Below are 13,892 nucleotides of genomic sequence, written 5' to 3' on the forward strand. Positions count from 1 at the left end.
TAACGGAAATATACAATATTTCTATTTTGATTTTGATATACAAATATATTCTAGCTGGTCGGATTTGCACTATTTCATAATACTCATAATACCAAAAAAAAATGGCTTACAATTAAAGTATTGCAACATCCATCATGGTAGAACTTGGTAACAATATACATTCATTTGTGCATTTTAAATTAATTTTCAGTGAAACCAAGAGTGCTGACCTACATATATTATTGAAAGAGAATAAGGTTTGAAATGAATTGTTGGAACTGAAAAGTTAAAAAGTGGAGGGGTATTCTCCTTCATGTACATCAACATTACAGAGTTCTATCTGGTTTCATTACATGATAAAATTTGTGTTCTACTAATACATACTCACATAATAACGGTGAAAGCTTGCCATTTCTTATAATATTGGTCTTGTGGTTTTTTTTTTGTTTTTTTTTTTTTATATATCTAATGGCATTCAAATTCTCTGTATTATACAAAGTCCTTTATAATAGTTTTTACTACTTGCAATGAAAGTTGAGCTGATTTTTGGTATGTGAGTCAACCTTAATGAGTTCCAGATCGAGTATACGTTTCGTTCTGCTTTGCTCATTTTTGTTTGAGTTATGGCCCTTGAACTTTGAAAAATTACTTAAATTTAAGTCTTCTGCATCTTTTTTTCTAAATGCTTGCAGAAATTGAACTGATTTTTGGTAAGTGACTCGACCCTTATGAGTTATAGATCAAGTTAATGTTTAGTTCTGCTCCCCTGATTTTTGTTTGAGTTATGGCCCTTGAACTGAAAACTGAAATTTAAGTTTTCTGCACTTTTTTTCTAAATGCTTGCTGAAATTAAACTGATTTTTGGTAAGTGAGTCTACCCTAATGAGTTATAGATTAAGTTAACGTTTTGTTCTGCTCGAGTTATAGCCCTTGAACTGGAAACTTGACTGAAATTTAAGTTTTTCACACTTTTTCTAAACACTTGCAGATACTGCGCTGATTTTTGGTATGCGAGTCTACTTCGATGAGTTACAGATCATGTTTTGGTTTCTTTTCGCTTCACTGATTTTTGTCCAAGTAATGGCCCTTGAGTTAACCGAAACATTTCGTTCTGTTTTGCTGATTTTTTCCTAAGTTACCAACTTTCAGTTTCACACACTATACCAAAATTTCAGTTTTACACGGGTTTTTCTAAAGAAAACCACTAAAGTTTGGGTATTGATTTTGAGGGTTACAACAAACTTTTTGAAATTGTGGATCAATAAAAGGGGCCAGAAACAAGGACTTTTATAATGTTCAGAGTCCAGACCACAACTTGATTATAAATAAATGGATCACTTTGAAATTCTACATCAATTTCACTAAAAATTTTTGTATAATAAAATTAAAAAATCCTATAATACAGAGGCTTCACTCCTTGCATTGCACTTGGTAGAACTTCTAGGTGCTTGACTTTGCTTCCCATTTCAATATTTTCAGTTTTTGGGACTTCCTGCATACAATTTATTTTTTGATGTAAATTTTCCTATGTATTTCAAACCTGTCAGGTTGATATATCAATCTTTCAAATGATAATCAAGCATACTTGGAAAGAACTCATGGAAGTTTTAATGCCAAGAGGACAGTAAAGAAAACAACAGTAAATGTTTTTATTATCATAAAATAATATCACAGACCATACAAAGCATACTTTCACTATAATCATCCATATCTCATACTGTAATGTTATTCACATAATCAGTAAATACATCTCTTTCTGTTCATTCTACCACTTCATTAGTCTCTGAGACAAAAGAACATTTAAAATTACAATTTAAGAGATATTAAAACATTTACTTCAAACAATATGAACATTATAAACTGTAAGTTAAGAAAATCATATGTGAACTACAACATTAGATTTTCAATAATGAACAAATACATTCAAAACATCAAAATCAAGTGAACCAAAGACTATGGCAATCTGAATGTAGATTTTTAAAAAGTGATTTTAATTTCAAGTTTTTATTCAAATATTTAACAATTAAAACAACCTAGTTAAATGAAATGCACAGAATTTTTGCAATTAGTGTAAGAAGTGTATATTTTATCAGTTATCGGACAAAATATGAAAGACACACAATGAAATTGAAAAATCGCACAGCCTCCTTACTAGCAAAGCATTGCTCTTTTGGCTTTTACCCAAAACCATTGCTATTGCTGCTCGGACGTTAAACCCCAACAAACAAACAAACCAAAACCATAGCAGAGTACTCATAGTGCATTCCAACTAAAACTAGAAATACTCTGAGCAAGCTCAAAAAGACATTACTCCTTTCATACTTCAAGTGGACTTAAAACCTAAAGTTACATGTAGATAAACTGACCTTGCATCAACTGGACATACATATCTACATATGAGATCTAACCTTCCTAAAAAGTCTCATCAAATTCACAAGTAAATAAGTTTGTAGGTTGGGCTTGCAAGATCTGTTACCTAATCTTTGATTTTTGGGGAATAATTAATTTCAAATAGGGTAACACACAGCTATAAAGGCACATTACTGAAATAACTTGGGGAGAAGACTGATTATCAACTAAACTTTTTTTTAGATTAAAATGAAGATAATAATTTAGTCCTCAAAATGTCAATCTTCCGGTCTTTACTTTGATACAAAAAATATTTTATGGTACAAGTTGGCCTCAATAGACCCTTATACACACATATAAACACTAAGTTAAAATTATAAAATTTGAATAAAACATTCTACATTTCATAAAAAATGTAGGTACTTCTATGGATTTGAGATTTCAAATGGAACTAAAACGTGGATTTCATCTGAATGTGTATAACATAGAAAAGTGACATTTTACAATCCAATAAAATAAAATTTAAGAAGTGCTGCACCATCAGTGAGTGAAACAAAGTCTTTCAAATTGCTTGTTTAAGGAGGTATTCCTAGGGTAAGGGACATAACTCTTGAAATCAGGGATACGTTTGTATCAAGCCTATCAAGCTTTCATTTGAAACAGAATGAAATCAGTCCAAACTACTTTGATGCTAACATGAGATTGATATAAAATATTGAATACAAACATTCCAATGATTAGTAAGAGTTGTGTCCCTTACCCTGGGTCTTCCTCCTTAATACCAAACATAACATTTATGTTTGGCTAATCCTCTATAAATATGCCTTCACTATATGTATTGTCCGAAATACATAATATTGAAGGTATAATTCTGACATGATACGAAATGTAAAATCAAAGCATTATAAAAATGGAAAGGGATTCTTTAAGGAAATCATTAATTAAAAGTTGAAATTTGAAGCACTGTTGAGTTATTGTGCAAAAATGGAAAAAAAATTCTCCTTTTTAAGATTCATAATATAAACACAAAATTGTAAAATCAGAATTTATAAAAAAAATTAAAAAGAAATAGAACAATTAACTCAAGTTTTGTAAAAATTTGAGGAAGTGTTTATTGTGCAAAGTCTGAATGGTAGATTGACAAATAGGGGTATATCATAATACATGTGGTCTAGAAAGATGGATGAATAAATTTTAAATGTACACAATTTTGTAGCACCATATCTAAAAATAGGTAGTTGTGTATATGTTAGCGGCAATAAGCAAAATCAGGCATTAAGCCTAAAGCCTAGTCAATAAGCTATTGACTAGTCAATTACTAATTGCCTAAAAAAATCAGGCTTTAGGCTTATTCCCTGAAATGATAGTGGTCAAAATCTACTATTTCCCAGGCAATAATAAATAATGAAAGAAAGAAAACATTGCATTTTAATCTTTTAAGGATTGTTGTCTCTTTAACATATTCACCATTTCCACTCTTTTCCATATAAATTATTAGTTTTTTAATACTGTTAATCCTTAACTATAGAGAGAACATCAGATATTGCCAAAGGCCACTACACACACCAATGTACAACTAAATAAGTTTATAAGCTTCTGAGTTGTTTTCAAGTAATATTTAGTAAATGTTCTTTTCACTACTCACTTGATTTCCATTAAATGGTTTTCATTTGCTCATCTTGTGTAGTTGTGTCAACATGTCTCAATTCGAGGAAAAATATAATGAAATTTTGGAACTTTTGAAAAAGGAATTGACAGCAGCAACTAAAAAGAAATCGTCGACTGAATATTACTATTCTACCAGATTCGATGTTCTCTCTGTGGCTGGGATTGAGCGTCTAATAACCAAAGTACCAGAAGGTGATCAGCAGGGATTTAAGTTGTTCGCGTATCTCGAAGAGCTTTTCGGTGTTTTGGAGAAAGCCCATAAAGAAACTGGACATGGGAGAAGAGACAGAATGCTCAAGAAAGTCATTGAGGGGTTTGCTAATGTCTCGAGGGATAGTATAGAGCTTTTTCTCTCATATTGTGAAAACTGTTGTTTGAAGAAAAAACATTTATCCAAAGGAATAGTCGTGAAGCCATTATCTTCTAGTGAGTTCAATAGTAGGTGTCAAGTTGATTTGTTGGACTCTCAATCCAATCCAGATGGTGATTTCTGATTTGTGATGGTTTTTCAAGTTTTGTGTGTTAAAGGCTTTATCTTCAAAATGCACTTCAGATGTTGCTTTCAACCTAATCAACATCTTTACTTTATTTGGCGCTCCTCATATTCTGCAGAGTGACAATGGTCGAGAATTTGCAGCAGTAATCATACAAGAATTAAAACTGATGCGGCCGGATCTTGTTGTCATACATGGCAAACCCCGACATCCACAGTATCAGGGCAGTGTTGAGAGGTCCAATGCAGACATACACGACAAGATTTCAACATGGTTGCTAGATAATGACAGTACAAAGTGGTCTGTCGGTTTGAAGTTTGTCCAGTTGCAAAACAACTCATCCTTAAACACAGGCATCAGTCGCTCTCCGTATGAAGCCTTATTTGGAAAAACCGCTACAATAGGATTGTCCTCTTCAGCAGCATTACCCAAGGAAGTTTTAGACAACCTTGAGCGAGAAGAAGACTTGATTTGCTTGACGTCAAAAAGGCCACCAGTAAGTATCATATTTGACAATACTTAGTTCTAGTATTTTAATTGTTACTTAGTACATTTTATACTATCAATAGATTTCAAATTAAGTCTCATTCAACACAAAAAATATGGTGAACTCAATTTTTGAATTTATTTGCACTTCTTAATGTGTCACTGATTACTGTGAAGTTACAAATGTTGTGTTACATTGTATGATCTAAACCTAATGTTAACTTCTAACACAGATCAGCTGACTTCATAAAGATAGTGATCAAATATATCCTTTCAATTTCTAAATATAGTCTGTCAGCGAGGAAAGTGAGCTTGACAGTGAGCAGTCAGAGTGTGAGGAACAAGTGCCTGACCAGGACAGAGGGGCTTCTGTTGGAGACATGACTGCTGAATCAGTAACACTTGAATGTTCATCTGAAACTGGAACCACTGATGTAGCTGATAAGGTACAAGTATTCCAATCATAGATTATTTTTTTTTATTATCGATAGGTTTTTCTTATTCACATGTAAAATAAATAATCCATTAGAATATATAGTGTCCATGAATTCATTCATTTATTGAAACTTGAGTTTTTCTTTTAGATTACAATTGTTGCAAAGGAAAGGCAGGACAAATAGGCCGCGTCTATGGTGAACAGAAGCAAGAAACTACTCGGTAATCCAGAGGTTGGACAAACAGTAGCAGTGCCAATTCCAATGTATGAACGTGGAAAGGGTGACAGTAAAAATCTACTCGGACGGATAGCCGAGGTATTTATTAGACTAAATATTACATCATTAATTACATATCATATCACATACAATTCACGGCCTCGTATCAAAAATGTTGCGCCATATATTTTTTCACTTTGTCCGTCCGTCTATTATTCTGTATGTCAGTCTGTCAGTTTTGTGAACACTAAAAATTAAAGATATATGACACAGAGGTATAAGCCACACCCTTCCTTGACACAGAAGCAGAAGAATGCTACATCAATTTTATGAAACTACATTTTATGTAAAAAATATGCATTTAAAAGACATGACTAACGCATTATCCTTTTTTCAAAAGTAAGCAATTTTTTACAGGTAGACGAACATGGTCTCAGTAGAATAGCCACCAAGTACGGGGAGCTGAAAGGGAAATACGGTTCAAATGAATTCAGTGTGTGTAAAAAAACATTGCTTAGTGAGAATGATACAAGTCGTGAAACATCTCTAAGTGTTAGAGAGGCTGCAAATAAACAATCAATTTCCGGTGGCCAGGGTTTCCAATGTTGTAGCTGCACGACAAAATACAACACAAACAGATGTAAATGCAGGAAAATGGGAAAGTTATATAACAGCAGATGCCATTCTTCCAACAATTGTGACAATAAGTGACAAAAGCAATAGCTTTATATATTTCTGTATTATTATAATGTAAATGTGTTCAATTGTCAATAATTTAATTTCATGAGCTTTGGTTTATTTTAAAAGGCCAAAATAAAGAAAAAATATGCACCAGGCAATAGGCCTAATGCCTGCCTCTTTTTTTCAGTCATTAGGCTTATTTCCTAGTCTTTAAGCTTAAAGCCTAACACATTTCAGTCAATAAAGTTATTGACTAGTCAATAGCTTATTGCCTAGGCTTTAGGCTTAATGCCTGATTTTGCCTATTGCCGCTGACATATATAAGATTCGTATAATAATAAAGTGCAATTGTGATGAAGGCTTCATATTAAATCAGAACTTAATCTTTAGACAATTACAAGATACATGTACATGTAAATTTGTGTATGAAAATATGACCAGCTATTGTTTGAAAGTATGATATATGAAGATATGAAATGTATAGACATTACCATGGAAGACATATTAGCATGGAAACAGACACTTATGGTTATCTCAACACAATAAAATACAGGATTGAAAAAGTCCATTGCGACATGTCTGCAATAAATAAAATAACATTTTCATACAATTAGCAATTCCACCTCTCATACCTTGCATGTTTCACATGGCACAGCTTGATACAATCACATAAATCAGTGCATGATAGGCTCATCTCACTAAAGGCTTGCTTAATACCAAGCATAAATGTTTATGTTTGACTGATGCTCTAAAAAATGTGCTCTCAGAATATGTATTTTTCCAAAAGTATGTGCCTCAAAATGATAGACCAATAGGGAAATCATCCCATACCTTATACTAATGGGTTCATGTAACAACCCCAAAAAAATCAATCACAGTTCATATTGTGGTACAATTAATCAAATAAATAATCTCAATTATGTGGTGCACACTAAATAAAATATGAAGCATTTTATTTTCAAGTGCAAACCACACGTTATTCTTAAACCACAAAAATATAACAGGCATTCTTTAAAATTTAATTTGGGTATCAAAATTTAATAAGTTGTAAATTTCAACAATATCATAGTTATGTAATAAAATTTAGTCAAAATGATAAACAATTTTTTTTATCCTACTAGAAGATAAATCATTATTTTCATAGAGACCCATACATTCAAGTCTAAGGATGCTGGGTGACAATGAAGACAGCACCATGCAGATTTTAACAGGCATAAAAACACCCTGTGCCAAATATCCTTTCTTACAATTAAATCACAAAATAAATACTAAATATTTCACACTGTCTAAATGGCTATTTTATGCCATACAATTACACATGTGTTAAGTACAACAAAAATATTCAAACAATCATGAATTGTATATTAACAGTTTACAATCTACTGTCATTTAAGGTTTCAGGGATCCTGAGTTACTTATTTGGCTTATATCTTAATATAATAAAACAAAACAATGAGTAACAATAAAAGCAAAAAAAACCCCTCGTTTTATAAAAAGTTACTGAAAATGGTCGTGAGTAAATAAGAAAAAACAAGAAGAGCATAACCTTTTATTTTCCTAATTTTTTTACCTGTTATAATTTCAGAATTAAAAAAGAAAGTTCTTGCAATAACTCTGCAAGTTTGTGCAATTTGGATTTAAATTTGAAAGGATCTGTATATTTTTAAAAGCTCTCTTTTGCCAAATTGGCATCAATTTTGCAATTATAAGATTTCTATCACAACATTTTGAAATCCAAATTTAAGTGTATAATACCTACACATAATTATCAGTACTACACCAGGCATAATGTTAAAACATTTCACCAGGTTTACAATATTAGCAAAATAAGTGATGAATCTAATAATGCTATTGAATACAGATATTTTTTCTTGTTTCTTTTTCCACTTCTATATCGTCTAGATTTTCTGTCATGGTATAGCTTTAATTGTTTTCACAACTTTAAGAAATAATTTTTATCAAGCTTAAGAGACCAAGTTTCTTCATTATAATATTTTAGGTGACCAAATGTTTAAAATAAACATGAAAAAAAATATGTAGTGTTTAATAAAATGATCTACTTGGTTCAGTTATCAAGGGTAGGATAAAATCCACATAACAAACAAGGATGCATAAACAGGTTGACAACACTATCTTATTTGGATTTCAAACATGTGACTTTCAACCAATGTAATTATGCTGGGTTCTGTTTTGTGAAATGTTTTTGATAAGTTGTTTAAGTTTGAAATGCTTTAGAAAATGCTACATTCATGCATGGGTGCTTTAAAAGACTTTCAATGTTTCAAAAATACATTATTTTCAGACCTTTGTTTTCGTCTCCTGAAAACATCTATCTACCGGTATTTTATTTAACCTTAAGTATAGAAGGAATATCAAGAATGCAAAAATAAGTTATTTTTTATAACAAAATTCAGGTAGTGTTGTAGACCTGTTTCTGTTATAAGTCTTAAAGCACTTATGAATATCATTTTAGACACAAAATTTCTTACAAGCATACATGTATATAAATAAATAAATTATTAGGCCTATGCAATGAGATTATCATACAAATTCTACTCCCTCATATTTAAAATCACCAACTTTCATGTCTGGTAATAAAATTTCACCTTGAAGACTAAAAACAGTAACATAAGAAGCCAATTTTCCAGAGACTTCTTGAGACTTCAAGGCAAGTATAAGCTGATCATTTGTCCCAGGTATAAACTTGAAAGATGAATATCCTTTTGTTAACTGCTTCTTCCCAATATACTTAAAGTCGATTTTACTGAAGTCCTCATTGGCCGATACTAAAATATTTGTTGCCCTTTTTTCGTCTTCATTTTCATCATAAGACTCCCTACTTGCCCGTCGTGGAAGGAAAAACCATTTCTGATGAACATCGCTCCATACACCAGATTCATGAATAATATAACCTAGATATTCAAGACAAATATCATACTTTAGAATGCAAACACACAATATACCTACATGTATGAAAACATAGTTTTAATAGGTTAATATTGATAATGCTGTTAGTTACCAGTAATACAGGGTAAAAACCTTAGATTTAATTTTTATCAGCAAACAAGGATAACATGAAGCATGGCATCTCCTCTATGAGATCAGTTTTTACCAAGTGACTTTGGCTTAAGCCCATGGAAATCACCAAAAAGTTCTTTAGCAAGGTGTATGCAGATTAATTTGACCACTGATACCAATCCCTGTGCCTGTGATTAAACTCTCAGCAACAACCAGTGTCTAGAATTGATTATGGCACCCAAATTTGTTTTACAAAATATAACTTTTGTCTACTTGTCAACGGATTGTTGAAGCCAGGTAACAATCTAATGACCAGCATAATTCAAGGAATTTATATTTTACAATTCTTATTTTTGAAGTCTTTTGGTAACAGCAAAATAACACAAAGCTTAGATTGCCGTTAAAAATTCCAATTGTACGGCATTTCATTTATTAGTTTTACTATCACTGCAATGTATAGGATCTTGATTTCAAGAGGTTTTGTGTGAAATCATATGCATAGAAAAATTTGTTTCTTGCAAGCACAAAAATACCAAAATAATTTCTTTTTTACATCCCAGGAAGAGGTGCCTTGCTAAAAATATACATGTGATAAGGTGCTCATAAATGCTGAAGGTTATATTAACCCAATGTGTATTGCATGCAAATACTTGGCAGATTGACAAATATTTTCAACACTTGTTAAGGTATCCTGTTAACTTGCTCTTCAATAACTCCATTACCTGCAAATCCTGAATTTTCATGATTTAAATTGTTCATGCATTTGGCAAGTAGCAAAATTAAATGCACAGGAAATATGTGAATATTCAATTCAGTATGTAGAATATCCCATATTTTTTTTTTCAAATCACATGGCATAACAATGAGACACACATACTCACCTGAGAGCTTGCTATACGATGATGGTGTCATAACATTTCATATGACAAAAAAAATCCCATTCTGTTTATTATATGTTTCAATACCTAAACATAACCCAATGTCACTAATGTGACATCAATCGAGGTTTGTTACTTACAGCTAGTTGAAATAGACCAGTTCCAATTGCAATACAAATTTAGGTAGGCTACTAAGTAGTTTAAATAGCTCTCTAGGTAGAAATCTGCCCTACATTATACCAATGTGTCCTACTTAACTACTTCAAATGTAAGCAAGGATCCTTTTGAAATTCACGTATTGTGATATTATGTTGCACAAATATGGTCAGCAATTGCCATTATTTATTTGAAAACTAATCAAGAAACAGATGAAATGAAATGTAAACAAGCACATGCTTACCTGTGTATCCGTTATTGTTATTTTTTTTTACCAAGGTGAACATATTTTTAACTCAGGTTAATGTACTGTCGGCAACATTCGGAAGTAATGGTGCAAAATAATTAGATCAGAGCTATCGATCTTATTTGATTTAAAAAACGTTGTTTTTACAATATTATGTAGGTATTATTGGCGTTTATTGCTTCAATTGCATTACTACAAACTTATTTCATCGAATCAGCAAAATTTAGTAGAATCAGAATTGAACAAATTTGGCAGCTAATGCAGCTTTAAGCTCTTAACACTACTTCAGCTAGAAAGAATCTCAGTGTAACAATGTATGAGCATCAAATTCTTTTTAGGAGAATTTACAAGCTACCTAAACACACTAGTCAATAGCAAATGTAGAGGTTAAGTTCATCATAATTGACAGCTATTCAAACTAAATGGGCAGTGTCCAAAATATCAAACAGGTGTTCTGAAGTAGTTAAGAAGGACAGATTTTTACCTAGAGAGCTATTTAAATTACTCACTAGCCTATATAAACTAGTATTGAAATTGGAACTGGTCTTTTTCAACTAGCTGTAAGGATTTTTCCCAGACTGTTCCGTTCTTATGGATTTGTGAAGTTCTGCATGTAACACATATATACATGTACATGCGCAGAAACCAAAACATGAAAATATTAATATACCTTCAGTAGTTTGGGCAGAGGTTCAGCAGCATCCTATATACAATGCTCTGAAATATGCATGGCTTAAAATCGGTCTGTTGGAAGTGATGTATTTTATTGTAATTAAGAAATGATGTATGCAGTTAGGAAGTGATTGTTTGAATTTTTAACAAAGACACACAACATGTGTTACTGGAAGTCTTGCGAATTCCTGTTGCTCCAGACATCAGCAATACAACAACATAAGGGGTGCATCATCTACTGTGCCAAATGTTACTTGAGTACAAATGGCACCATCTCTCAAAGGCAAAGACTAAAATCATATACATGTATTACACTATAATACATTATCTTACCTGGAAATGTATAGCCTGAAACCTGTCTGATTTTATTGTAGACCTCTTTCCAGTCAATGTGTTCCACTTCTCCTTTAGGTCCTATTGATTTTACCCACTGAGGATTTGTATTTTCTACTTTTCCTTCTAGCGTTGTCCACTCTTTACCAAGTCCACCAACATATAACCTACCACCTTTAACTGTTGCCCACTCACATTTAAAACCTAAATGTATGATATTCATGTACATGAATATTAACATATACAAAAACGTATGAATCATATAAAAATTGTATGATTGATCTTTTGCTTGGTATACAAGTAACAATATACAATGTATGAATGACAGGTCGAAAAGCAAAAAACTATTTAAATAATTATCTTCACAATCTGTATAATTGAATCCAAAGGTTCTTTGCAAGCTAAACCTTAAAACCATTCTTAAGTTACATCATTATATGTGCATTTACGTATGGTAAATAGGACCATTCAATTGAATTTGATCAGAACTCCTCAAACATTTTCAAAAAACCTACTTCAGGTTATGATAAATCCTGGCATTCTTCGCTGAACTTGAATCTGTTTGAAGGTAACAAATAAAAATATTCGGAAAATAATTTGCCTGCTCCCTCAAATGAAAATATCCTAAATCAAATTTAGCAAAAGTGGTAAATGACATCCATTTTATTTAACTTGAACCTATTAAATGCTTTACCCACACTTAAGGCTAATGCTTCCTCATATTACAAATGTAACAACATATACTATCAATTATACTGTAGTATACATCACATACAATGTACCTTTTTGGCTGGTACCATTTCCATCGACCAACAGAACCCAGGGATAAACAGCATTATTTTGAATAAAGTATATGATACCAGTTCTATCATCAACTGTATACAGACGTCCATTGTAAACCACCAGCTCTGACAGTTCCATTCCTCTTCCACCCTGAGACAAACTTGAAGTCAATGTAATAGGATTCTTATCCATCGATATAGCAACACTACTATGATCATCTGACAGTGTTAGGTTTCCTGTCTGTAAGTAGCTTAACCAAGTATTGGCTTTTTTTCTACTTTTTGATTCTTTGTCCAAATCAGATATCAAGGCTATTTTATAAGTTAATCCATTTGCATTTAAGTATGGTTTACTAAGCGGATATGTGTCATCATAAGGCACTGAACAGTCACATTTTTCTCTGGAATTATTTTGAGGAATGATATTAACAAGCAATATTAAACAAGCAATTGAGAATAGCATCAGATAGGCTACTGTTCTTGTTTTCACATGCAGTTTAGCGTTACCAACTCTGTATGAAGGTGGACGTCGTATTGCTTCCATCCAATCGTGAACGGTTGATGGGCTTGATCTCATCGTGATAATTGCAGTGAGTGTTCATCCCTACTGGATTTAATCAACCACCACTGTCTCCAAAATACGACGTGGCTTTTCAAATTCATAGTGATATGTTAACAACCGAGAAACACCGAAAAGTACAAAATATCAATGTTGTCTAGACGCTTGCAAAAAAAGTTATTCTAAATTACATATGTGCAATTCGTAATCATATCCAAATGCAACATATATCCCGTTTATAGAAAGAAAGATGTTTATTCCAATTGAAGGACCCTCTGACAGAGCATAAAATTACATACAAATGATTGACATGATTATTGATTTTTTTTATAATATATGAACACAATGTAAATATCAATATAACATTATATTAATAATATGACAGTTTATTCAGAATTCGACGTTTTTTTTTATTTATTTATATTAAAAATGGACGTGTACAGTAATATGAAGTCTCTGTATATAAATTAAATACTTTTCAATTATGTTTCGTCTGGATCGTATTTTATTCCAACCAGAAAATTTATATTACACTAATAAGCACTCTATTCCTAAGAATAATAATAATAATAATAATAATAATAATAATAAAATCTTTATTTCAAGAGGGTTACACAGTTAGTTTACAAGCTAATCTTCCCTGAGGCCCTCGCACACAAAAACTATATCTACTAGAAATTAAAAATAAACAAGACAAAAACAAAAGCTGATTTGACAATACAAAATCACTTTAAGATAATACAATATAGAAAATTTTAAAAAAAAAGTGTAAGCAGCAACAATTTTCTCTTTTAAGATACTCTATTCAAAAGTGTTAAGGTACTTCTTTAGATTGATTTTGAATGAGTTGTCAGTGGCTTGATTACGTAAATGTTTGGGTAACTTATTCCACAAGACAGACCCAGAATGGACGTTTATAGGTCTTAATACGGATTTT

The 13,892-nt window shown here is 31.8% G+C and overlaps 3 protein-coding genes across 3 annotated transcripts; 2 read left to right on the forward strand and 1 right to left on the reverse strand.

Moving 5' to 3' along the window:
* Positions 1-4,025: 4,025 nt before the first annotated feature.
* LOC148619369 (KRAB domain-containing protein 2-like) lies at positions 4,026-4,490 on the forward strand. Its single transcript, XM_088577035.1, has one exon. The coding sequence runs from the start codon at positions 4,026-4,028 to the stop codon at positions 4,488-4,490; it is 465 nt and encodes a 154-aa protein (XP_088433161.1).
* Positions 4,491-4,659: 169 nt separating this feature from the next.
* On the forward strand, positions 4,660-6,340 carry LOC148619370 (uncharacterized). The gene is made up of 3 exons (XM_088577037.1): positions 4,660-4,986; positions 5,267-5,422; positions 6,047-6,340. The coding sequence occupies exons 1-3, from the start codon at positions 4,660-4,662 to the stop codon at positions 6,338-6,340; spliced, it is 777 nt and encodes a 258-aa protein (XP_088433163.1).
* Positions 5,571-13,087, reverse strand: LOC148619371 (soluble calcium-activated nucleotidase 1-like). Its single transcript, XM_088579207.1, has 3 exons — positions 12,397-13,087; positions 11,615-11,818; positions 5,571-9,222 (listed from the first exon to the last, which is right to left on the reverse strand). Exons 1-3 carry the CDS (start codon positions 12,971-12,973, stop codon positions 8,852-8,854), a joined length of 1,152 nt encoding a protein of 383 aa, XP_088435333.1. The 5' UTR covers positions 12,974-13,087; the 3' UTR covers positions 5,571-8,851.
* Between the last annotated feature and the right edge of the window lie 805 nt (positions 13,088-13,892).

Source organism: Perna viridis, chromosome 4, assembly GCF_037379345.1.
Source record: "Perna viridis isolate PV_CMFRI_1.1 ecotype Kerala chromosome 4, ASM3737934v1, whole genome shotgun sequence".
Lineage (NCBI taxonomy): Eukaryota > Metazoa > Mollusca > Bivalvia > Mytilida > Mytilidae > Perna > Perna viridis.